This window comes from Gracilinanus agilis, chromosome 2 (genome assembly GCF_016433145.1).
Source record: "Gracilinanus agilis isolate LMUSP501 chromosome 2, AgileGrace, whole genome shotgun sequence".
Lineage (NCBI taxonomy): Eukaryota > Metazoa > Chordata > Mammalia > Didelphimorphia > Didelphidae > Gracilinanus > Gracilinanus agilis.
Window position 1 is genome coordinate 547,422,780 of NC_058131.1, and position 26,624 is coordinate 547,449,403.

At 33.7% G+C, this 26,624-nt stretch overlaps 1 protein-coding gene across 1 annotated transcript in view; it reads left to right on the top strand.

Annotated features, from left to right (window-relative positions):
- Positions 1–27: 27 nt before the first annotated feature.
- Positions 28–26,624, top strand: part of MYEF2 (myelin expression factor 2) — a 34,407-nt gene continuing 7,810 nt past the window's right edge. Inside the window, exons 1-17 of the mRNA XM_044665188.1 lie at positions 28–50; positions 5,758–5,966; positions 7,289–7,341; positions 8,673–8,680; positions 8,778–8,871; positions 13,156–13,347; positions 14,136–14,289; positions 14,868–14,917; positions 15,032–15,095; positions 16,643–16,744; positions 17,854–17,904; positions 18,195–18,263; positions 18,359–18,475; positions 18,623–18,721; positions 19,066–19,137; positions 24,354–24,562; positions 24,643–24,694. Of these exons, the coding sequence (XP_044521123.1) occupies positions 49–50; positions 5,758–5,966; positions 7,289–7,341; positions 8,673–8,680; positions 8,778–8,871; positions 13,156–13,347; positions 14,136–14,289; positions 14,868–14,917; positions 15,032–15,095; positions 16,643–16,744; positions 17,854–17,904; positions 18,195–18,263; positions 18,359–18,475; positions 18,623–18,721; positions 19,066–19,137; positions 24,354–24,562; positions 24,643–24,694 (1,597 nt within the window). The 5' untranslated portion in view covers positions 28–48. The remainder of the gene's footprint in view (positions 51–5,757; positions 5,967–7,288; positions 7,342–8,672; positions 8,681–8,777; positions 8,872–13,155; positions 13,348–14,135; positions 14,290–14,867; positions 14,918–15,031; positions 15,096–16,642; positions 16,745–17,853; positions 17,905–18,194; positions 18,264–18,358; positions 18,476–18,622; positions 18,722–19,065; positions 19,138–24,353; positions 24,563–24,642; positions 24,695–26,624) is intronic.

A 26,624-nucleotide genomic window follows, 5' to 3' on the forward strand; every position in this document is an offset into this window, starting at 1 on the left:
GAGAAGCAGCAGCCGCCGCCACACGGAGGCAGCTCCAATGGCGTTAAAATGTATTGTCTTTTCCTCGAGGGTGGGGGAGGGGGGGTGAAGTAGGTGGGGGAGGGGCCGGGACAGTGTAGGCCACCCCCTTTCCCCCGGGACCTCCCTGCGGGGGGCGGGGGGGGGTGCCGCGGGGCAGAAGCCATCCGCCTGACTGCCCGAGCCCCTGGCTCTGAGGGAGCCAGTTAGGCCTCTCCCGCCGGGAGAACAATACAGCTTTGGAGTGGGGCCTCAACCCCCTTTCCAGGTCTCTCTGGGGAGGGGGGCGGCGCCTAGTGACAACTGGTCTGGTCGGGGCGCACCCTGGGAGAGAAGGGCCTGATTGTGGACCCCGCGCTGGTCTGAGGGCTTCCCCAGCCTGTGGCAAGAGGTGGAGGGCCTGGAGGCTTTATTTCCACATATTGTCAATGCCCTCATTCAACTCTTTATTATTATCATTCATCTCAGGACTGGGGTCCTGGCCTCTTAATCCAGTCCCTCCTGTCCAGAGAAGGTGACTTTGTGGCCAGGAATAACTGAAGTTCAGAAATGCTAGAGCTTGCATAGAAAGAGGTCCCCCTTTTAAAAGGGCAGTACTTTAATGTTCATTCAACACTAGGGAGTATCCAGGGATGACATCACCATACATCGCCTATCAAATTGAAATAACATTTTAAGAGGCTTAAAATATATATATGGAGTGTTACAAATGTCTTAATGTAGTTTAAATACTTTTGAGACACACGTGTATATGTATACACATTACATCTATATATGTGTGCATATGCATATATACTTATACATAACACACATGTATAAATATCTTTTAATTCATTCTGAATTAGGAAACTCTGGGTCAGTTCAACATGATTTGATCATTTCCTTAACTGAGAACTTATTTCTTGAATTAACCTTTATAGAAGGGAAGCTTTTATTGGATTGTTAACTTTGGATCTTCTATATTATCTTGATACTGGCTGCTTTGTGTTAAAAGGAAAAACCCTTCTATTTAAAATAAAACTGTGTCTATTTATGAGCTCTAATGTTTATCTGTAAAAACAAACAAAAAAACAAGGAAGTGGGGAGGGAAATGTTTAAAAACTCAGGGTTGTGAGAAGGTAAGTCTCTTAGTTTTACTATATGGCAAAATTAGAAGAATTTATAGATTCATAGATTTAGAGCTAGAAAGGGCTCTGAGGTTCATGTAGTTCCAAGGCTTTCATGTTCTCAGAAAGTAGAAGCTATTTGCCAAGGGTCACAAAGGTAGTAAAAGGGTAAAACTGGGATTTTCTTTCATGTCCACTAACTTTCAAATGCAACACTTTTTCCAATGCATTCATTTGTTTTCAACTTTAAAATCATCTTCCTCTCCCACTATTATAAGAATTGTCCTGATTGTCTTTGGCCTTGAAAAATTGGGTTGATATGAATTCTAAATAATTTTAGCCACCTGAGAGTTATGAGTTCTCATTGTCCTTTTCTGTGCTTGGAAAAAAAGGGTGAACTTGTCATATGACAGTAAAATCTTATTTGTCATTTCATAGTCTTTTTACATTAAAGTTGGAAACACATTAATGTATGAAATGTATGTATATCTTTAACTCTCAGATTGTATTTTGAGAAAGGTAAGTAAATATATTGATGAAAGGGAAAATGTAGTTATTGATCTTTTAATTAAAACAGGAAGGGAGAATTTGGTTGATGCTTTTACGATTAATTAGGGAAAAATATTTTCATTCTGTACCCTTTGTCACAGACTTTGGTATCCAAGATTTTTGGGGGGCTGTCACCAGAGTAAAGGAGGTTAGGATGCTTCTCTTTAGCCTGGTATTTAGTTTTCGCTTGTGTTTGGGGTGAGTTTAGAAAAAGTAGAGGTCACTTCTAGGTAAAGGGCAAATACAAGTATAAGAAACTTTAGGTATAGTGAAATTGCAGAGAAACCAAAATCAATGAGTTTTATTTCTTATTTCTTATGTGCTTATCACATTGCATAATTTAAGGAACTTGTGATCCCAAAGTGGGGGGTAGGAAATAGTGGAACTGTTATCTTGAAAGTGCAAGTAAGTTTCTATTTTATATGTAAACATCTTCCCCAAGACAGTCTAGACTTAAGGATGAAGCCTTGAATTGTATGGAATAACATCTATCTATTGCACTTACCCACTTAGGGTCTTTACAGATAATAGTAAGTGATTCTTGTACACGGTAGATCTAAAAGTCCTCAACTCTTACTGTGTCTACAATTTCAGGTGGAGGGATAGGAACTACTTATTTTCTTTAAAGAATTGGAGACTAAATGATATGGGAAATGACTGTGAATAAGGAGATGACCCTTTTCACACTACTTAGAATTCCACTCTGGTGGTATAAACTCTCCTGAGGCACTGTTTTGTTATTTTTTGTTTTGTTATTTAAATGTTGCAGGTCATGCCTAAGAACTGATTCTTAGATTTCTGGACCAATTTGGCTATCTAATCTGAGTTCCACAAAATAATGACTAGGAACATTCTTTTTATTTAGAAAAGATCATGTCTTGTTAAGAATAGCTGTAAAATAGTTTTCCATTTTAAATGTTCTTTTTTAGTATTGACTGACAATTAGTTGTGTATGATAAAGTTGCTAATTTGTGGCTCATCTTTGGAACATATGTTATTTGGAAGTGAAATTAATAGAGCTAATCTTTGAAGTTTGGAGAAAATGAGGTCGTTTACAGTATAGGGGAAACAGCTATTTCTTTTAATATTAAATTATCTTTGTGCATGTGTAGGTTATTGTCAAAATTATCTTCATTGTGCATTTATATATATGCCAAATACTCAGAAATTACAGATTTTAATGGAAGCTCCTCAGAATGAGGTGAGGATCAATGTTATATATTTCTGTAATAAGATTTATCTGCCTGCTATCAGTGAAGCTACATTAGTAATAAAATGTAAATGAGCAGGCAAGTTTTGTGTTTGCCAGGATCTTCACCTCCATCTCATAGAATCCTTAGCCTTCTTTAAGCTCATATCAGGAGCTACCTCCTACAGGAAATCTTTCCCAATGTCCTCAAATTGTTAGTGCCTAATCCTCAAAGGGTTGTTGAATTTTATTGATTTGAAGGGGTGACTGAAACAAATAGGTAATCACTTTCTCTGTGAGTTTCCTGATCAATATTTTATAGACTTGGTTAGACCTTTTGAAGAAGCTCTGATTAAAACAGAAGTGTCCATGTTCTATTCCTTTGATTAAGTCAGCTTACTATATGTGCTACCAAAAATTTATATATCATGCTGTTAACAGCTTTTATTATTCAGCTGTGATCAAGTAGCTTTTTGAGATGTATAATGAAATTTATGAAGACTTTTTTTATTAAAATAGTTTTAGGGGAATTACTAATGAAGTAGTAAGTATCAGCATATTTGGTTTGAGGAGAGATGGAACTGGATTCAACTTTTAGATCTCAAACTAACATAGTGTTCCTTTGAAATGAAATACTAAAAGTGCCATGGAGAAAAAATAAATTTGACTTTAGATTCTTAAGGTAGTAAAGAGGTTTTTCATTAGTAAATGGAATATTGCATTTAGTTTTAAAAATTTTTAAATTAGCTTTCATGTTGCAAGAAGCATTTTGAGCCTTTTTAAGCTATTGCTTATAATTGAAGAAAAATGGAGAGACTCGCTTTTTTAAGATTATAGTTTTAAAAGGATGCTCTGTATTGTTTAAAAAAATATTGGATCATTTCATAGGCTCTTAAATCTTTACAATCAGGAATAGTACTCTACATGACAATACTCAAATGTATGTTAACCTACTTGAGAACAATTTTTAGTGGACTCAAAAAAAAATGGTCCTGAAAGAAAGTACATTTCATAGTATATAGAAAAATAGCAGCTTACTGAAAATGCCAACTGGTATGACAAACAGAAATGGCATTTCCCAGTCTTTTGTTTTATTATTTTAAAAGGTAGGGATTCCTCTATATTTCATTTAAATAAAGCATGGTCTTCCTTTTATTCTCATTCTGGAAGGAATTTGGGATGAGTAGGAGGTTCAGATCTATGAAGGAACATCTCAAAGGTTAGAGGAGATGGGTTAAAGTAGCTAGAACTGTGGTTTACCTGAATGAGTCAATAAAAATGGCAATTGGGTTAAGCACACTGTTTGCTTAAACTGCCCACAGCTGCTTGTAATTGTCATTTCCTTGGGACTGGTGCCCCCTCCTGGAGTCAGGTAGTAAGGAGACATCCTATGCTGTGCCAGCCCTAGGGATGCAGATTTGAAAGTGTTAACAAACCAGGTGTCTTGGTTAAGTTCTTTTTCTTACACGTATGCTATTTATAGGTGTAGCTTACATAAGGCATTTATTCCCTGTTACTGAAATTATTTTCTTCCATTTTTTCACCTATTGACTTCCTACCTTTAAAATAAAATTTTATTGATATTTTTGTTTTTACATTAGTTGTATTTCCTAGTATTATTTCTTTTTTTCCCTCCTAGAGATCTGTACCTTATAATAAAGAATAAAAAGGTATGGAGGAATATTCATTAAAATTAGCCAACATATTGAAATGATTTGACATTATAGACTTTGTTTCACATCCATAGGCCCCCACATTTACAATGAAGCAAGGAAAAGTATCTTCACATACTTTTTCTTTGGAACCAAGCTTGTTCATAATTTTGCAGGATTTCATTTCATATGGATTTGATTAAGGGTTTTATTAAAATAAAGGGCCATGACTTAGTACAATGGTCCTAGATTAAAACTTATCAACTTATAAAAGTCATACTTTCTCTAGGTACATTTTATCAGCTGTTTTGGTAGAAGAAAAAATAATGTAACAGAATTGGTGTGAAACATTGCATCCTAGTTTACAGTTAAAACCCTAAAACACCGGAAGGTTAAAAGATCTAAGAGCATCAATCAATAAAAGCTGTGAACAGAATTTGAATTAGCCCAGAAGAGTTCTTTTTAAAGAAGTGGTATGTGTGAGGAAAGTTCCTGTGATCCAGACTGTCTCCTGAGAAAATAACAAACTGTACAAAGCTGAGAATGGTTTTTTCACTTAATTTATAAATTATATTTATAAATTGTATAATTAAAAGTTAGTCCTGATATTCTGAAAAGAGATAGTTCTCCAATGGGGAGAGTTTTACGTGCTCGCATAAATATTTACTAGTAGACTGACTTTTCCTTTTTCTCTCTTCTGTCTCCTTCAGTCTTATAAAATTTATTTTTATTTGGTTTATTTATTAGATAATATGTCGAGATTTATTAAGTAAAGGAAACTGATGTGGGGATTGGGACACCTTTATTTAAGCAGCACCATGGTCATATACTGGCTATGTGGTCCTACGCACTTTACTTAATTTTGTAAAGCTCCAGGCAACTTTCTTAAGATTCTAAGTTGAAGAGTGGTTCTGAACTATGTTGGTAGAAGGATTTTCTTCATTGGGAGCTCCCTATACCAATGAAATCAGAAAAGAAAAATGATATGCAGAATTTGATGATAGTTAAAATGTTTGTTGCCTGATGGTGTCTAGTTGCCAACTGAGAATTTGGGCATGAAATGGAATTATTTATTACTGTGCTTTGGGAAACATAAGCTAGGAATCGGAATCCTCAGTTTTCTTTCTAAACACTTTGCCAGGAAAGTGTTTTTTGAAGTGTTAGATAGGAAATATTTGCTTCATGTAGATTTTTTCTTTCAACACACAGCTAAATTTTCCTCTTCCTTTTTTCTTTAATTTAGGGAGAATGATGATTCTGTAAAAGAAGAGAAATCTGACTTAAAAGAAAAATCTACAGGAAATAAGAAGGCAAATAGATTCCATCCTTATTCAAAAGACAAGAATTCGGGCACTGGGGAAAAGAAGGGTCCTAACCGTAATAGAGTTTTTATTAGCAATATTCCATATGACATGAAATGGCAAGCTATAAAAGACCTTATGAGAGAAAAAGGTAACTATCTCTGAAATAACCCATTCTTTATAATTCACTTCATATAGGAAGCAGGGGGGAGGTGGGAAGCAGTTAATCCAAACTTCTTATTTCCCGGAGCCTCAGATATATTTTTGAAAAAAATTTTTTGTTTGATTTCTTAAGACCTGAATTATCTTTCCCTCCTTTTTCACTTGAGGCATCTGCATTCCAAGGTAGCATATGTAAATAAAATATATTTTGAAATATTGGTATTATACTAGAGAACCAGTATATGTATATAAATTATATATGTGAGTATGTATATATGTGTATATATATATGCATATATATGTCACCATGAATTTCATTAATCAAGGTTTTGTCTAGTTGATGTATTTTTCTAGATAAAAAGAAAACAAAACCAAACCAATATGGAGTATTATATTTGTTAAGCAATACACTTAGTGAGCTAAAGGATAAATAAGGCCTGATTTTTTTTTTTACAAGCTGTTTTGTATTTCCTTTGGAGGAGTCTGGAATCTGGCTGTGGAATTAATTTCGTTTGCATTGTCATGACTGCCATGATGCTGTCTCTTCTGTTCTTTATAAAAATTGCGTTACTGCTGTTGCAGTTTTGATATCAGAATAACCTAAAAACCCTAAACTTACTGTATTTGGATGGTTTTGGGGGGGAAATCATTCTAATACTTGATTTTGTAAAAGCTAGTTTTGTTTATCTTTTGATAATTTGAGTTTCAAAAAGTTATGCAAAGTATGCACTTGGCTTTGAGGCTGCTCCTTTTTAATTAAAAACAAAACCAAAAACTTTGCATTGGTGTATCTGTTGTAAGGTGACAACTATTTGACTGGTTTTATTCATTGAACTCATTTAGAAAGTGTGTGGCTTGCTGTGAAATATGACTTGTAAATTTAGTTTACTGAAGGCAAACATGATTGAAGACATTCAGGTAGAAAGTCACCTTAAAACAGCTGTTGTGTGTAGGATGACAAAAGTTATTTGAAAAGTGCTAATGTTGATGTTTTTAATTTGATAGGTTAAGGGACTATCTGTATATCTGCATTTGTTCACCAACTATATCATGCTGGCCAAAATATGATCTGTAGTATGAATTAGGTTAAATATAGTTGTTTAGCTCTTTTAGAGAATGTGGATGCTGTATATTTCTGAAAATTAGTTAAATTTATATAGCCATTGATAGGAGGAATGTTGGTCTGGTTTTGATTGTTGGTGAATAATAGGTGCTTCTCTGTAGAGTTGTGCACAGGGGCACAGTAAAGCAAGATATTTGGTGTTTAAATGCATTGTTTCTTGGTATTTTCCTTTTGTATGTCTTATGTAGTTGGTGAGGTTACATACGTGGAGCTCTTTAAGGATTCGGAAGGAAAATCAAGGGTAAGTGCTGTGGGCCATAATCTGCTAGAGGTTTTAAAGTTCCTCAGCAGTTTAATTTTTGCTTAATAATTGTACCAGTTTTTGGAAAGTAAGTTTCATTTTTATTTTACTTTATTTTGAAAGATTTGAGGTTTCTATACTGGAAAGTTTGACACTGTCATGAAAATTAAACTAGCTGATTGGAAGGGATGAGTGTTGTAAATGCTTACAAAAATGGTGTTTACTTTCCTCATGCTCTAAGGTAATGCTTCTTAGCCAATAGATTTTAAAATAGGATTTTTGTTGTGTTCTGAATGTCTTAAGGGATCTTCTTTTTAATTTTTTAAGTCACCGAATTGATAAAATTTCCTAAGTGTAAGGCCTAATGGCAGGCCTGTAGCTTAAAGGTGTTCATTCAGAATGTATGTTTGAAACTCTTGAAGAGCCTAATTTAGGAGCTTGTAGGACTACTTAAGAGGCAGTACTCTTACCCTTTGGTATTAATGAATTAGATTATTAAAATGAAGTGGAAGGAATTGGTTGGTAGCAGATTTTGATTGCCAGCAACAAAGAATGTAATGTAGTGAAGGATATATTGGGAAGTCCCTTTTAAAATAAATGATTATATTTAGCTATTTGTAACCCCAGCGCCTAGCACAGTGCCTGGCACATAGTAGGCGCTTAATAAATGCTTGTTGATTGATTGATAGTGAGCAAAAAAACCTGTTGGATGCCATGAGAAATATAACTTTGTGACAACATTCCACTACCACTTTGATTAGTAATAATCATTTGTGTAATTATTTTAAAATTCTACAAGTTATTTAGCATAATCTGATTTTTTACATATTTAATTTTGGTATAGCCTTTCATTTATGAAAGACCTATTTTTTAATATATGAAAACAATTATATAGTTACTGTTTTGTTTTTGGTAGGATTAAAGAGTATACATTTTAAAAACTGTTTCCAGTACAGGATTTGGAAATGCCTTTGACATTTTACTCACTCGAAAATAATTATGTTGGGTATCTTAAATAATTCCTTCTGGCTCTTATTATTTACATAGTGGCATTTTTTTTTTAGTTTTGTTTCATAGAAGATATAATTTAAATGTAAGACTACTGTTTTTACATAATAATGTCAGATGTCAACTGACAGTTTTATTTTAAGAAGAGTTTACAGAGAATTTTTTTGTGGTTTGGAAATTAGAATTTATACTATTGAGGTGGGGGAAATAATTGAAATGACTGTCTTAGAGTGACTTGAAATGTCAGAATCCATTATTAATTTTATCTGCTGACCAAAACCTTTTTTTCTCTTACATATGTTGACAAATCTTCATGGATATAGGGTTGTGGGTAAGGATTATTTTTAATATCCTAAAGTACAATTTTGAACTTATGGCTTAGAGAAACAGTTACTTAAATACTTCTAAAAAATTTTTCCCTCCTTAAGTGTGGTTGAGTTCAAAGATGAAGAATTTGTAAAGAAAGCATTAGAAACTATGAACAAATATGACCTTAGTGGAAGACCCCTGAATATTAAAGAGGTAAGAATTTTTTTTATTCTGAAATTTTAAACTGGAGCAATTTTTTTGTCTTTATACTTTCATTTTTGTTATGTGGATTATCATCATTAGCGTAGAAGCCTGCAGAAAATTTTTAATGATAGTAGTTATACTTGTCAATTCATTATTTTTTTGCCCTTTAGTAGCTAACCTATATGTTTGTTTTATTCTGTGTTACTATAAGCAGAAGTTTAGAAATTTAATGATCTAAATGAGCTAGAAAAAGAAATTTTCAGTTACCTATTAGATTGTATTATTTAATTTTGTAAATTTATGCACTCTTTACAACTGAAACTATAAATTGTGTACTTAGTAAAGTGAATATTTTTTTTGCTCATCACAAATCCATAAGAACACAATTTTTAAACAGTGTCAGTGGGTTCTGTCCAATATTAATACTTCAGGGCAATTTATAAATCAATCATTTGAATTTGTCAGTAGGACACAGAGCCCCTAAATTAGTAGTATGCTTTTTATATGGACTTAAGTTCCTTGGAATTTGAGAGGGAGGTGAACAAAGTATTTAAAAGTTTTATAAGAACTTATTTTTAGTTAATATTAGGCTTTTAAAATGCTGAAATGATCATGGAATGGTGTTCCTTTGTTCTATTAATATAACTGTTTCAGTATTTAGATTATACACTAGTTCTGCCTTTTCCCTCCCCCTGCAAAAAAAAAAGCTGTGAGGGAAATTTTTAGGGTTAAAGATAGAGATTAGAAAGATAGAGGAGAACCTGAAAAAATTTCAAGTCTTTTTTCAGTCTTCTATTAGTACTATCATAAATTTGAAGTTAAGGATTAGTTGTTCTGTAACAAATTCTTTTTCTTTTCCAAATGTTCAAGTTGTAGCATATTCACACTAAAATATCTTTCTTTTCTCTCCCTTCTTCATTTCCATATAAAAATTTAATTGTGAGCTCATACTTTGTTGTCTTTTTAGCTTCTAAAAGAGATGCTCAGTTAATATTTCAATAAAGAAACCAAACACTGGAATAAAGTTTCTAATCATGCTCGTTATATACCCAATTACATGTTCCAAATTATTAGTATGTTTTTATTCCTAACTTGTTTCCTCTTCTTTTTTTCTCTAAAAATAGAGTTTAGAAGTTTTAGATAATAAAGCTCTCTTGATTTTAGTGGTCATTAATTGTCAACATTAGAATTGATGGTCTCCAACTTCTGAACACTCCCAAATGACTTGAATATGAACAGATAGTGAAGGTAGTGTCCTAGAACTCACAAGGCTAGAGTTGGGAGGTCCTACTGCTGGGGTAAAGGGAAATGTACTTTGCTAGTTTGGAGATTCAGAACGTATTTTCTCATAGAAACAATATCATAAATGATTGTTAGTAGATATTGATGAGATTGTGCTATCATTGCTATGTCTCAGGTACAATCTGGGCAAAAAGGTTGTTTTAATTTTTTAAAAAAGGGCAACTTAGGAAACTTAACATTTTATAAAATTATTTCTACAAGGAAACTGTAGAATAAGGTCAGTCATCCAACTTAAAAAATAAACTTTTAGAAAAAAAATTTAAAGTAAAAGCAACTTGTTCAGATGAAGTAAGACAACATTATACTTTTTTTTACTGATAACTAGTGTTTTGTTATTTTGAAAGATTGGGTTGCTGCTGTTATAATCTTTTAGGTTTCATTTTGTCATGTATGAAATTGACCTATATTTGTTGTTTTAGTCAACATTATAGTGACCCTGCAGTTAAAATGTTTTGTAGGTGGACATATTTTTATATTTTTCATAATTGAAGGTTCATGACTTGTATAAAGAGATAATTACAAAATAGCACATGAGCACATGGCTATATTTAAGTATGCTGTTTTTTTTGTATTAGAAATCCTAACCCAAATCCTGAATTAGCCAGTAGGTGACCTTGTCACTTAAGTTCTCTCTATGCTTCAGTTTCTGTACTCATCTGTAAGATGATGAAATTGGGACTAGACCTCTCGGGGACCTTCTGCTTCCTAGTATCTTAAAGCATATTCTGTTAATTTCATGAGTTCTAGCATCAACATTTAGCTGTTTTTATCTATTGAAGTCTTCTTAAATATCTTGTCAAAATAAGCCATCAATGCATCTGAAATTTATCCCACTTAGTTCATTTTTGATGTGGTTAACAGAGCATTGGAATAAGGTCATAGATTTGATCTCACTATAACCCTAGTTAGCTTTTTACAGAGAAAAACCACAATTCATTCCCATGAAATAGGTCTTTAACCCTAGTCTTCTTTCCAGTAAGCATGCATATTTATTACAAAAGGTTTGAGGGGATCTAGATGACCTTATGCAAATCTTTGTTATTACTAATAATAACAAACCAGTCTTCTCTCAGACTTTGAAACAAAACAAATCAAAACCTGAGTCATGTGTGTTACTGGAGGATAGATAATGTATACTATTGTATATTAAGGATAGTCCACAGTTGTAGTGTGAATCTATTCTTAAATGAAGTTTCATAGACGTTCTAATTGTGAATATAGCTTATATTTATAAATTTGTCCTCTGCATGACAGATTTTTTTTGACTAGGCCTCTTGAGAAAGGTACTATTTTTATGAATTGCCTCAGGGTTTTATTATTGTGTCTGTAGCAACATTGGAGACCAAGTTTATTCTAAAGATCCACTTTATAGAAAGTGACTTTATATTTTCCTATTGTTATAAAATGCATCAATATAGCTTCTTGATATCTACTTTTATGTTTTGGAAAATCACAAATTAAAATTTTAGGTTTCGTAAAAATTTCGCTCACTTAACTTGTAAAGCAGAAATTGTTTGTTTTCCTACATACCTTCCCTAACAATGTTAATTGTTCAGCAGTAATAATTTATCTAACAACTTTAACTGTTTAGAACACAGTAGAAAGTCAAGGATGAAGCAAAAACCAAGATAGATGTCATGAAGTTTGTGCATTAAAGGTAATGCACTTTATTCGAAGACAAGTCCTTCTGGCTTCTATTTACTCTTATTTTAGGTATAGTTCTAAAAAACTTTGGCTTATCAGTTTTACAACATAAACTAGAGATTAGCAGTAGCAAATTAGAAGAGATAGGACACTGTTAGAAATCAACATAGGGACAAAAAAGGAAAAAGACTAATAAACATGATATTTCGAGTCATCATAAAGGATTCATTTAGTGCTAGTTTCAACATCTAAATTTCTTTATGCTCATAAAATTTCAGGTATACCACATGGAACTTTAATAAGCAAGCAAAAATGAAACAGACGCTAGAACTATAAATAAAAAGCATGACAACCTAGGACCATTTAATGCAAGGGGCATATAGCTCTTAATATGCTCCATACTCTATGAGAGCTATTTTAGCTTTAACCAGTGATTTTTCCTGGCTTCCACAGCCAGCTCCATTGCTCCTCTCCCTTTCTAATAAGTTTTACATTGAGCCTAATAGCTCTTGGAATGGATTATGATGAAGCTTATTCATTCAGTTTAATACTTGGTGTATTACAGGTGGTATTTTATATTCTATAAAATAGGGAAAGTTTTTCACATTTTGGTTTTGTTTTGCTTCTGTCCACTTAAAATTGAAATATTTCCCAGATAATAAAATCTTGTTATTGACTACATTGAAGGCATTCATATCTAATGCAGTTTGTAGCCAAAAACTTTCTTCTCCATTCTTGGTTTCAAGTTCATCATCACTTCAATAGAGTGAAAGGATTTAAGGAATAGGTAAATATTCTCATGAAGGAAAGAAACTTAATACTACAAAAGGTGGAGTTTTTTAATTTACTCTTCCTTCAAAGCCCTAGTCATATAACTCCAAAGGCTGTAAAGCCTTGCATTTACTAATCAGTCCAAATACTGTATTTCACTGGGGGCATCAGTAATGAGAATTCATTTTCTGCATTTTGGAAAGAAGCTACAGGTAAGTCCTTTTCTTCTTTTATGGATGTGTATTTATGCATATATGTCATTATACCGTAGTATGAAGTAAATATAAACTAATTTCAAGTTCTTTAAGTGACTTTAGTGATTGGAAAAAGGTACTAAACCTATATCCCTGGAGATTGAAATCTTTTATCTATCCACAGACTTTTACAGGACTCCTTTCTATGTATAAGAATTAATTTAGTCTCTACCTATAAGTCCTTGACACTTTAGCTGGGCTTGCAAAATGGGCATTAATATTGAGCCAGTTGTGATAGTTTTTATAGAATTTCAAGTTGTTTTAAATTATCTTAGACATACTTATTCATCTAGTAGTATTTAATATTCAATGTGTGTTATAGGATCCTGATGGAGAAAATGCTCGTAGGGCACTGCAACGTACAGGAGGATCATTCCCAGGAGGACATGTCCCTGATATGGGTTCGGGGTTGATGAATTTACCACCTTCCATTCTCAATAATCCAAATATTCCTCCTGAGGTTATCAGTAATTTGCAGGCTGGTAGACTTGGTTCTACAATTTTTGTTGCTAATGTAAGTTTAAGTTTTAGTCTCAAATTTTTGTTATTCAGATACTTAGTTCTAATTTTTCATTATGGTTCATTGTCACTGGCCAAATGGCTTATGGGTTTTCCAAGAACATTTTGCTTATTTTTAATCAAAATAAGAGAAATAGTAACTATGTAAATTCTTGAACAAAAATACATTTGTGCAAATTCGAGAGTAAAAATGCAATTATTTTAGTTTAGTATTTTTCTCCCAAAAGAACTGTGGGATTAAATATTTGTACAGTTCTTGACATTTATTTATTTCTTCTGCATGTGCTCTTATTTGCATATTGGGAAATGGGTTTCTTCCCAGTCGTTTTGCATATCTGGACCATGAATTACATGTATTCATGAATTGTCATGTATTGTAGTTGGTTTGTTTGGAGAATACCTGTCCAGCTGTTCTACATTTAAAAAAGTAAACTAATCACACTGTTCAATATTCATTTCTTTTAGTAGAATTGGATTTATAAGTGTTAAATGTGTAATTGGTCAGGACTGAGATGTTTCTCAGAGCTAATTAAGCAGGTGAGACTTTTGGGGGATTAAATTTTTTAAGGAGAAGGGGACTACATAGATGTGATTTGTTAAGTGAGTTTTAAAAATCTTGAGATTTTACTGTTTGTTATTTGAGAATTATTGATATATTGTATGATGATAGTAAGAATTACAGTTCTTTGGTATCTAAAATTTTGGGAGTTTAGAAAAGATTCTGTTGTCTATAATTGGGGAGAGAGGTATATTAGTAACATAACAATATGATTTTATGTTAAGCTTGACTTCAAAGTTGGTTGGAAGAAGCTAAAGGAAGTGTTCAGCATAGCTGGAACAGTAAAGCGGGCAGATATTAAAGAAGACAAAGATGGCAAGAGCAGAGGAATGGGCACAGTCACTTTTGATCAAGCAATTGAAGCAGTTCAAGCAATCTGTATCCTAATGTGGAAGGAGTCTGATACCATTTTTTCTCTAGTTTTTTATTGTTAAAGTTCAGGCCAGTGGTGTGTATTTGGTATAATTTGTTGCCTTGTGCCTTCTTGCACTGTACTTGGCTTAGCTGAATGTTAGACTTTAGTCTCCAGTACATGCAGACCTTTATTTTATCCAAGTACTAAAGTCACTCCTGAAACTTGAAATGACATTACAGTGCTGTCCTGGTAAAACACATAGGCTTTTTTAGCCATGCACACATAATGCAGCTATTTTGTGTAATCTGTTGTATACTGATGTATATATTAAAATGAAACATCTTTTTCTTTTTTTAATGATTGTGTTAAATAAGGTATATGTGCCTCTTAAAAATAAGTAATAAAAACAAAGGGACATAAATTCTTTATTTGTCAAGATAAAAAATAACCTCATTAAAAGAGGCATTCTTGGTAACCTCAGAAATAATTGTTTGAAACATTGGGAATCATTTAAATATAAAATGGGTTTTGATTGTTTGATTAATTTTGCAAATATACATATTAAGTAATTTGATTTAACTTTCCTTGACTGATTCTTCAGCTATGTTCAATGGACAGTTTTTATTTGATAGACCTATGCATGTGAAAATGGTGAGTCCTTGCCCAACCCACCAAAAACAACTCCTGTTGCCCCTGTAGTATCTTTGTAGTTAGGCTATTTCATAGATTGGTTTTAATCAAATAATATATTTGTTTTCCTATTAGGATGACAAATCAGTCCCACATGAGGACTATCGCTCACATGATAGTAAGACACCACAATTGCCCCGTAAGTAAAGCTTTACATATTTAGTTTGCAAAGCATTTCATTTTATACCTTTTTTTTTTTTAATGAACTGGGAAATGAATTCATTCTGTCTATAACATGTGTTAACATTAAGCATAATGCTTATGGTGGATGTAAAAGTCATTAATTATTTTTTTTAAACCCTTGTACTTCGGTGTATTGTCTCATAGGTGGAAGATTGGTACGGGTGGGCAATGGGGGTCAAGTGACTTGCCCAGGGTCACACAGCTGGGAAGTGGCTGAGGCCGGGTTTGAACCTAGGACCTCCTGTCTAGGCCTGATTCTCACTCCACTGAGCTACCCAGCTGCCCCAAAAGTCATTAATTATTAATGGAAGCCACCATTAATTTTAAATATATAGAGTTCTTTACAATATTATTTATGTGAAAATTTTCATCTATAGACACTAGACATGATTTTATTGCTGTTGGTCCTTGAAATATTTTTATAACTAGATTTTGAGAAAAGCAGTTGAATTAATGGTAATGTGAAAAAGTTATCCTATTTTTGCATATACAACATACAATCTACTCTTGCAAATAAATTGTACTCATTTTCAGGGCTCATTTTGGAAAAAATAGGAAAAAAATTACATATAAGCAGTAGAGAAATGAAGAGATAAGAAAATAAGGAGCTTAAACCAAAAAACACCCTTGGTGACTAAGAAATGAGCCCTTTTATAAAATGTAGCGTGCATTTTTTTCCATATTGATCACATAATCTTTATAAATGAGCCTATTTGTTATGAACCTTAAATAGAAAAAATATCTCCGGGCCAATTTTCAAGTGACTTTTGAATTCTGGTCAGAATTCATTTGGAGTTATTAAACATTAGAACTTTTTAATCATCTGAGAAATCAAATGGGAAATCCAAATTGGGAATTCCATTTTTTTAAAAAATTATTAAGATTTAGGGGGCAGCTGGGTAGCTCAGTGGATTGAGAGGTAGGCCTAGGTTCAAATCTAGCCTCAGACACTTCCCAGCTGTGTGACCCTGGACAAGTCACTTGACCCCCATTGCCTACCCTTACCGCAAGACAGAAGGTAAGGGTTTTAAAAAAATTATTAAAATTTAAAATATCTAAATGTCTCATATGTGACTCCTGATGAATTTGTTATTTTATGTGTAAATCTAAATCTTAGTGATTGTATCATTGGTAACCTTCTTCCTATATGTATTGATATTTGGATTGTTTTTAATGGTTCAAACTTGGACAGGATCTATTTTTTTAAATTTGGAAATAGGCATGCCAGCTACAAGGTGATTTTACTTTATTAGGCAATCTTTTTGTTGCTTAAGCAAGTAAATCAACTTTGACAGAAACCAAGATGTTTCTATATTTTAATGATACTATCCCATCTAGCAAATATTGCTCAGATGATGCATCAGTGCATTGTGTTCCTAAATTTTTGTCATTTTTTTTTCTGGTCTGTAATTTTGTAAAGGCTTAGAATATTGTAAAAAAATTTGATTTTTAGGACTGGCTCCTTAATACCACGAAGATTTATATATTATTATTTTGTTTTAGGTGGTCTTGGGGGCATTGGAATGGGGCTTGGACCAGGTGGGCAGCCCATTAGTGCCAACCAATTGAGCATGGGAGGTGGAATGGGAAATATAGGACCAGGAAGTAAGTATTTTTATATTGGGGGGTTTTCCCTGAAAATTAACCCTGGCTTGGTCAATAACAAAAACTTATATTTATATCCTCCTCTGCCATGTATTAAATAGGGCCTCTTTTATAGCTTTGTAGATACATGGTGGCATCACTTGAATTAAAAGCAAAGCTAAGCCTAATATTAGAACAATAAAGGGAAATGAGGGTGGGGGGAAAAATGTTTTCTTTTACAGGCAGCTGTGCTGTGACTAATCATCTAACACATTAGGGGAGGAAGGAATACCTTGCACGTTACCTTGCACAAAGTAGGGCTAAAAGTTTATTGGAGGAGTGAAGTAGAGCTATATAACAACTTCTTTAACAAGGTAATATAAACTTTGCATGTCAGGTTAAAGATATGGGAAGTGTTCATTCAAATGAAACAGTGTAACTTAGCTGAGGTGATTTTTACATTTGTTTACTTAACCAATTATTCCATATATCTTGAGGACAGTGATAATAGTTTTTCAGTCCAGGTAGAAGTGTTCTCCTTAAACCCTTTGTTGTGTTGCTTTCTTAGCTTTCCTAAATAGGACAAACCTTCTCCAGCCTGGATCATACTGGTCTAGCAGCTATAGGAATGGTCTTATTACTTGTATATATCCTTTAGTGGCTTTGTAATGTTTGGGTTGTAAAATAGAGGACCTAGAGATCAGAGATTGAGGGCTGTATCAAGCAGCTCTAGTCAAGTGAAGAGAGTATACTGCTACTTAGGTGCTTGATTTTCTCATACCTTCCACCTTTTCTTTTCTTAAATATTTGTTGAATTTAATTAAACTGAATTCTTGTAAACATTAAAAAAAAAAAACATTGGGAGGTGGGAATTGGAGCTGGGAGATAGGAAAAATGGAAGCAACACTTTCCTTTCTTATCCTCCAGTAATTTCTCAGGCCTACTTCTTGAAACTTCACAACTGGATGACTGGCATAGGGGGTCAGGCAAGTGACCCCCACCCCAAATATCTTGTTATGACGTAAAGCATTTATTTATGCTTTGTTGCATCATTTTGTGGCCATAGATGTGAAATATTACATTCCTTTCCCACATTTTTCTAAAAGCAAATATTTTGTATTTCATTTGAGGTATGGGAATGGATGGTCCTGGTTTTGGAGGAATGAATAGAATGGGAGGAGGTATGTACATAACATTTTGTGTATATGCTCATCATCATTTACTGTAAAACTGTCAGATATAAAATAAAAATACCTACTTCTCTTAATGCTAACTCATTTCCCAGGGAGCTTTTAGTAGGAATTGATTCCATTTAAAGACCTTAGTTGAATTAGGTAGGAGCCACCTAAGGTTGGTGGAGTAGTGTGATGGGTGGAAGAAAAACCAACAGGTGGCACTTAATACTAACAAAAGTATACCTTCAAACAGTGTAATTAATAATAGTGTCTTCAAATTTATCCTTATTATGTAGGAGTTGGGTTTGGTGGCATGGAAACAATGAATAACATGGGAGGATTTGGAGGAATTAGCCGAATGGGAGGTAGGTAAATTCATAATTTGGAGGGGGGAGGGAGTGGGGAGTATTTTCTATGTATAGCTCTTCCCTACTATTAAACTGTTCCCTCCTTCACTTAGGAATGGGTGCTATAGATGACTTCAGAGGGAGCATGGGCAGTGGAATGAGTGGAGGGATAGGGACTGGCATGGCAGGAATGGGAACTGGTATGGGCGGCCTGGGAAGCAGCATGGGAGGTAAGTTAGGTAAATAACATTTCATATTCACAAGTTTTACTTTCATCTTTTATTTTAGGCATATTCTTAAATTGTTAAACTGAAGAAGTATCAAAGTGCTTTAAAATATTTAAATTGTTCCTACTATTATTTTCACATTCTTAACAGAATTGTATCGTGGTGGAATGACTAGTAGCATGGAAAGAGACTTTGGACGTGGTGACATTGGAATGAATCGAGGCTTCGGGGACTCTTTTGGTAGAATTGGTAGGACAATGTTTGTCATCTACTTTCTCTTTTTGTGGATCATGTTGAAATACTTTTATTTCTGCTGTTTGAAAAATAAGGATTACATATTGGCTTTCATTTAGTTTTGTTTCCTAAAGAAGGGAATACTTTTGCTGATAAACTGGTAAGACTCAAGTGCTTCATTGTAGTTTACTCTTTAAAAACAAAATACTTGCACATAAAGCATTTGAAAGTGAACTCTTTTAGAAAGTCCTCAGTAAATTGTTATGTTAACTTCTCATAACCAAAATATTAAAATACCGTCAAATTATTTATACTCTGTTGAAACTATAGTTAATTAGCTAATATTATCTTTCTTTAAGGTGGTGCAATGATTGGAGGTTTTGCAGGAGGAATGGGAGCTTCTAACATGGGTCCAGTAGGATCTGGCATGAGTAGGTTTTTTAATTTTTTCCTAAAATTAATTTTAAAATGTTTGCTATAGGCAAAAAACAGCTAGTAATTTATGACAGTTGCAAAATCTCTTTATGTTATGCTTATTCTAGAATTACACTTTTTTTCTGGTGAAAGGATGTTATATAGAAAAAAAACTCTGGTAGTTCAATTGAAGCTTCTTTTTCTTGACGATTGATTTTTTACCTCTTTACTGTTCCTGTGCAGTTATCTAAACATGTGTGAACTAAAGCTCCACCCTAGCTCTTCTCTAGCAAGGTTTTCCCAAACATCTGTGACCATGTGTACAACAGAATTACTTTTGTTCAAGTACCAGTTTTTTCTCCTTTGTTAAATTTTGTAGCTTCTATGGCCTTTTTTCTTTTAAACTTTTTTCTTCTTAGTATCACTTCTAGTCTAGGCAATTGGGATTAAATGACTTGCCCAGAGTCATACAGCTAAATAATGTCCAAAGGCAAATTTGAACTCGGGTCTGGCCCCTCTATCCACTTTGCAGTTTGCCCCTGCTGCTGTCTTTTAGTTTACTTAAGAAGTAGGGATAGTTGTCTAGTGGATTACTCTATGCCTCATATTTGAAGATTATCTTACTGAAAAACATTTGCTGAATTTCTTCTCTAATCCTCTTATTTGTTGCCTTATTTTACCCTTGACCTCACTATATATACCCAGTTATTTATCCTGTTTCCTTACTAAACCATATCTTTCCAAAGAGCTTTTCTTGTTGTCATACTGTCTTTTCATTGAGAGATCTAAAACACTCCCTATATTCTCACCTTGAATATCTAAACTACAACTCTTAAGAACTTATTAACGATTCTTCCACTAAACTGTTCTCCTTCGTGGCTTCCATTTCATAAACAAATCAGTACATTTTTTGTCAGCTCTTCTCATCCTTATCATAGTCATAGAATTATAGAAGTTGAGAGCAACCTCAGTTGTCCATCTCTCAAATGGGTGCATTTTCACTGGCTTTCCCCCATGCCTGGAACACTCTCCCTCCTCATATCTATCTCATGGCTTCCCTGGCTTCCTTTAACTCCTAGTAAAAGCCTACTTTCTTTGCTGCCCCTCAATGCTAGCACTTTCCTATTTCTGTATATAGCTTGTTTGTATATGTTTGTTTGCTTATATTCTCTCCCATTAGATAATGAACTCTTTGAGGGCATAAACTGTCTATTACCTTTCATTGTATTCCCAGCTTTTAGCACAATACTTAGCATATAGAAGATACTTAAATATTTACTGACCAATTGACTAATCATTTAATTCAACTAATACCTAAATAGGAATATCTAGCAAGTAGCCATTCAGCTTCTATTTGAAGACCTTCAATAAAAGGAAACCCACTAGCTATAGATAGCAGCTTGTTCCTTTTGAAAAACTCTGATTATTAAACTTTTCATTAAATGAAATCCAGATCTGCCTCTTTGTAAATTCTACCCATTAGTTCTACCTATGTCATCTGGGGCTAAGCAAAAGGAATCTAACTCAGCTTCCACAGAATAACTCTTAAAGCTATCATGTCCTCTCATCTTCTCTTCAGATCAAACATACAAACATACTCAGTTTCCTTCAGTTAGTCATAGTAACACATGATTTTTAGTTCCTACAAGATCTTGGTTGTTCTTGGAATAACTGTGGACTGTCAACCTCTTTCCTAAAATTACATGCCCATAAATGAACATACATTACACTAATCTAAATAGGGTCTATTAAAGCAGGACCTACTTTGTTCTAATCACAAGTTAGAGAATAATAATGGCTAGCATTTGTATTTGGCTTTAAGGTTTGCAAAACACTTTACAAATATTTATTTTATCTTCATAATGATTCTGGCTTTATCCTATCTACATAATGGGGAAACTGAGGCAAACAGAGGTTAAGTTATTTATCCAAGGTCACACAGATAGTATGTATCTAAGGTTGATTTTGTACTCAGGTATTCCTGACTTCAGTGCTCTATCTGCTGGGCCATCTCTAGAGTTAAGAGGGACCTCAAAGGTCATCAAGTCTAACCCTTTCACTTCATCATTGAGGCAGTGGAGGCCCAAAGAGATAAAGCAACTTGCCCAAGATCATATAGATAGTGAATATCAGAAGCTAGAATTGAACTCGGACCTTCTGATTCCAGAGCCAGTGCCTTTTACTATTAATGCAACTTGAGATCATATTAACATTTTTGGTTGTTACATTGCCTTGTTGACCTATAATAAGTCCATTAGTATCCCTAGGTCCTTTATTAATTTGCACACTTGTTCAGCTATTTTGTCCCCATCCTGGCCTTGTGAAGTAGATTTTTGTAAAAAATCTAAGTTTAGGACTTTATTAGATTGTATCTTATTATATTTAACCTGTCAAGATCTTTTTGGGGTCCTGTTTAACTATTCATTATATAAGCTATAGCTTTATAGCTTCCTTCATCTGCCAGTTTGATAAATATTTTAAGTTATTCTTTCATCTAAGCCACTGATAAAAATAGATCCAGAGATAGATGTCTGAAACACTGTCAAAGACCTAGTTTGACACTGATCCATTAATTACCACTTATTTGGTTCTTGTTATTCAACCAATTCCAGATCCAACTATCATCCAACCTACATCTCTCTACCTTGTCCACAAGGATATAATGTGAAACTTTGTCAGATGTCTTGCTAAAAATCCAAGTATACTAGGTCTGCAGAATTTCCTTGACCTACCAAAGTAGTAACCCTGTCACAGGAAATGAGGTTAGTCTGGCATGACTTATTTTTTAATTAATCTTTTTCAGTTAATAAAAATCTATTTTCTCTCTTTACTACTTCTCTTTCCCTTGACAAAAAAAGAAAAAGAAAAAAAGAAAATCAAAGCCCTTATAAATGTACATAGTAAAACAAAAGAGATTTCTGAATTCAGCATGACTTATCTTGATAAATCTATGCTGGCTTTTAGTAATAATCTTTTCAAAGAGCCCCAAATCCATTGCTTTAATAATGTGTTCTACAATTTTACCAGGAATTGAAATTAAACTCATGAAGCCTATGGTTTGAAGAATGTATTTTATTTTGAAAATTGTGAATATTGGGTTGTCTGTAGGCCTATATGCACCTCTTCCATTCTCCATGTTTTTCAAAGTTCACCAACAACAGTCATATTCACAAATTCTTAGGATGTCAGAATACCAAGGTTTGATGATTTCAATTCATTGAGTATCAGTCTTCTCCTTTTTTCACTTATCTTGGGTTTCAATTCCCTGTTTTTATTTTTCTGAGTCTAGAGATCCTTCTTAGTGGAGAAAAGAAAAAAGGAGGTAAAATAGTTCTGCCTTCAGTCTGATTACCATTATTATTTTTGCATTTACCCCAGCACTGGTTCTATTCTTTTAAATTTCCTCATGCTCCAGGACAAAGCTTTTAAAAAATACTTTTTATTGTTCTTCAGCATTAATTGCACACCTTAACTCATTTTAGACTTTTTAGCATTCATCTCCAATGTCTTTCTTGTTCTGTTTATCTTTAAGATTTACCCTTTTTTCTGTCTTCTATATATATCTTTTAATGAGTTGATCTAATTCCCTTCTGTATTTCTTAGGATAATGTCTCCTTTCCTTTCTCTTTGGAATTATTTGCCTGTACATTATGAGAACTTAATTCCTTTTGAAATGACTTCCCTTTAGACCAGGAATTCCAGCCTCTTCTTTTTCTGACCTCTTTGAAATTACTCTTTCAGAATTTATCATATTCATTAGATTATGCTTGGCATTCTACCCTGCCCTTTTCCATTTTTTCAGTTAAAAACTCTACTAGCCATTATATTCCCAAAGTCTTGTTATTTCTTGTCTGACAACCAGTGTGATCTTAGTTCATAACCATGTCTTTCAAAAAAAGTAGGTTGAAATTTCACAGCTCCTCTGATTTTAGTAGAGAGCAATCACCAGCAGATGTCCAAATAGCTGAAGTGATCCATCACTACTCTGTCCTCCCCATTGCTATTATTTTTTCTGCTTCAGGACTCATCATCAAATCCTTCTAATTAGGGTGGTCTAGAATATACTACCAACAGTAATGCTGCAATTTTCCCCCGCTTTGATTATCACCTAAGCCTTCACCATACTTTTATACAGTTAGTAGATTTTATATCTTGGAGTATATCTTCTTGATATACAGTGCTATTCTCTATTGCCCCTTTTATCTAATCTTTTTTTTTAAATAAAGTATATTTTTCTGTCACTGTAGTCTAGTCATTGGTTATATCCCATAAAGTCTTAATAATTTTTTGCCTATTTATTTTCATTTCTGGCATTCTTTCTCCCTTTGTTGCCCATTTATAAATGCCAAGTCATTTTGAAATGTTTTTAACATCATGTGATCCTAGAATTTTAGTGTGAGCATTTGGTATAAGTAAAGGTTGAAGAGTAAGGAGAGTTACAGGGCCACAGATAAAGTGAAGGAATTTTTGAGACCAGAGGAATAGATTGAAATAAGTGGGTAGGGAGAATATGGGGAAAACATGAACTTGGTGCTTGACTCCTAGCCTTTATAGCATTTTCTCTTTATACCACCATATCTCTTGATAAATATTTAACGTAATACTCATGCTGTTAGAAGATAGTATCTATCTTATGTTATATCCTTTGACTCTTGCCATCTGAGGAAAAACTAGAAATAACTGTGACAAACAGGAGTGAAAGGAAAGTGTAAGGAAAGATTGGGGAAGTAATGTTAAAATGGAGAATTTGTTTAAAGTGGCATAAGAAAAGTTTATGGTAATTGGTATCTGTGAATTTACTTCCCATAGTTCTGTGTTTAGGCATAATCAAGTAAAATTAGAAATGAAAATGAAAGGTAAAAAAATAATGAAAACCCCAGACTATGTAATATTGTATATAGGCTTCATGTAAAGTAAGTTGGATATATTTGATCCTGACATAAGCACGTAGATGCATGTATGTAATATGCTGCATGTATATGTAGTAGATAGCTTAATTATTTGGTTAAACAACAATAATATGAATTAGATTTTGTAACAATTTTCAGGAAAACACTTGTATTTTTCATGTTAAAATATTTTACCTTTTTACCAATATGTTGTATTAAAAGAAGTAATTTTTTTTCCTCCCTCTTTTCTCCAAAAATGACTTTCCCACCTTTTTGTTTATCTAAAAACAAATCATCAAACTACACACTCCCAAATCTTCCCTTCCCTCCCTAAAAAAACCTAGGTGGTGGAATGGGTGGTATGAACAGCATGACTGGAGGAATGGGGATGGGACTTGACCGGATGAGCTCCAGCTTTGATAGAATGGGACCTGGTATGGGAGCTGTACTGGAAAGAAGCATTGATATGGATCGAGGATTTGTGTCTGGCCCAATGGGAAGTGGAATGAGAGACAGAATAGGCTCCAAAGGAAACCAGATATTTGTCAGAAATGTAAGCAAACAAATGTAAAAGAAATTTTTTTTCTTTAATTTTCTTTGTGTTTCTATTACTAATACCTGTTTTCATTCTAGCTGCCTTTTGACTTGACTTGGCAGAAACTAAAAGAGAAATTCAGTCAGTGTGGTAAGTATACAAATGATTGCAGATATTTTTATATTGATTGTGGAGGAAAAATTGGTTCTTAAAATTCTAAATACTGACAAAGGTACTTACTCATACTTATTGATATTAACTAATTCCTGGGTTGATTTCTAAGTACAATTACCCTTCAGGCTTAAAAGGAAAGGCAAATGTATTTGAAAAAATTTTTTGGAAACAGGACAGGTCTGTGAGGTAGAAGAACAGGGATCCTAGGGAAATCTAAAGTGTGCCTCTTCAATGCCTTTGACATGAAGCATATAATTTTATTGTTTGATTTTATTTTATTTATTATATTTTCACTATTGTAGCTCACATTGTTGTGTTGTATGTTGTCAGTACTAGGCAAGTGACTTCATTGCATTTATCACTTCTCTTTATCTTAATGGTGTCAAACTGAAATAGAAATGGATATAACTAATCCATATATAACTATCCCTGAAGGTTGCATATACACTTAGTTTTAAAATGTAATATTATTTATGTTTTGTTTTATTTTCACTTTATTAAATAGTTCTGACATTTATCTGGTTTGGGTCATTCTTAGGAGTGTTATGGGCTACATATTTGTCACTTCTGATCTAGATCATGACAGATTTTGGCAGATAGCGTAGAGGCAGTTGAATAGGGAAAAAAATGACCCCTAGATTGAGGTTTTCATGAAGTTTTCTTCTTCTTTTTTTTTTTTTTAAACCCTTGTACTTCGGTGTATTGTCTCATAGGTGGAAGATTGGTAAGGGTGGGCAATGGGGGTCAAGTGACTTGCCCAGGGTCACACAGCTGGGAAGTGGCTGAGGCCGGGTTTGAACCTAGGACCTTCTGTCTCTAGGCCTGACTCTCACTCCACTGAGCTACCCAGCTGCCCCATGAAGTTTTCTTAATGAGGTTTTATCTCTTGGTTCTCCTGTTTGTCTGGCTACTACTTCTCAGTCATCACTCATATTCTCTTCTATCCTTCCTCTTACTCCCTCCCATCATGTGTGTATATATACTCCAAGTTGTCCTGGTCTCTCTTCTTTCTCTTTACTCTCTGTGAGCTCTTACACAAGACCTTTGCTCTTTCTTCCAGTAGCTCTTAATGCCTCCCTCCCCAAAAATTGTTTTTTGTTTGTTTTTTTTTTGTACATTTTGTATTTACTTATCTATATTTATGTTGTTTTCCCCCAACAAAGTTAAGCTCCTGAGAGCAGGGATTCTCATTTTTGTGTTTTATGTTCTTAATGCCTCACACAGTGATTGACACATAGTAATCATTTCATAAGTAATTTTTTAATAAATGAAGACTATCTTCAAGTAATCTTGAGATTGTTGAATGTAGCAATTTAGTTACTTGAAATAGGAGGAAAGTTAAAAATGTTCTAAGTACATTTTAGAATTTGTTTTATTTTTTTTTTTACTTTGAGGTTGACATCATAGAAGACAGCTTCCTTAATATTATCTCCAAAGACATTTTACGAGCATTCAGTGATCATGGGCTTAGTGCTAGGGATATGAAGAAAGGGAGAAAAAAATCTTAAGGACCTCATAATGGAGGAGAAAGCATAAAAATGGGTACATTCCAGGGATAGAATAGATTGAAAGTAATTTCAGAGGGAAAGGGCTCCTTTAGAAAGTGAGATTTGAGCCATATATTGCCAAGTCTTGAAGGAAGCCAGGAAAGCTAAGAGGTAAAGGTGAAGAGGAAGACCATTTCAGGCCTGGGGGAAATGCCAGTGCAGAGTCAGGGCAATAGAAGAGGGAGTTTCATATGTAAGAAATAGCAAGTAGGCCAATATAGCTAAATCATAGAGTGCATTGAGATTAGTAAAGTATGAGATTAGTAAAGATAGGAAAGGGTAAAGTTGTGAAGGGCTTTAGATGCCTGAAAGAATAGGTTTTATTCGATACTGGAGGTAATATGGAGTCAATTCAGTTT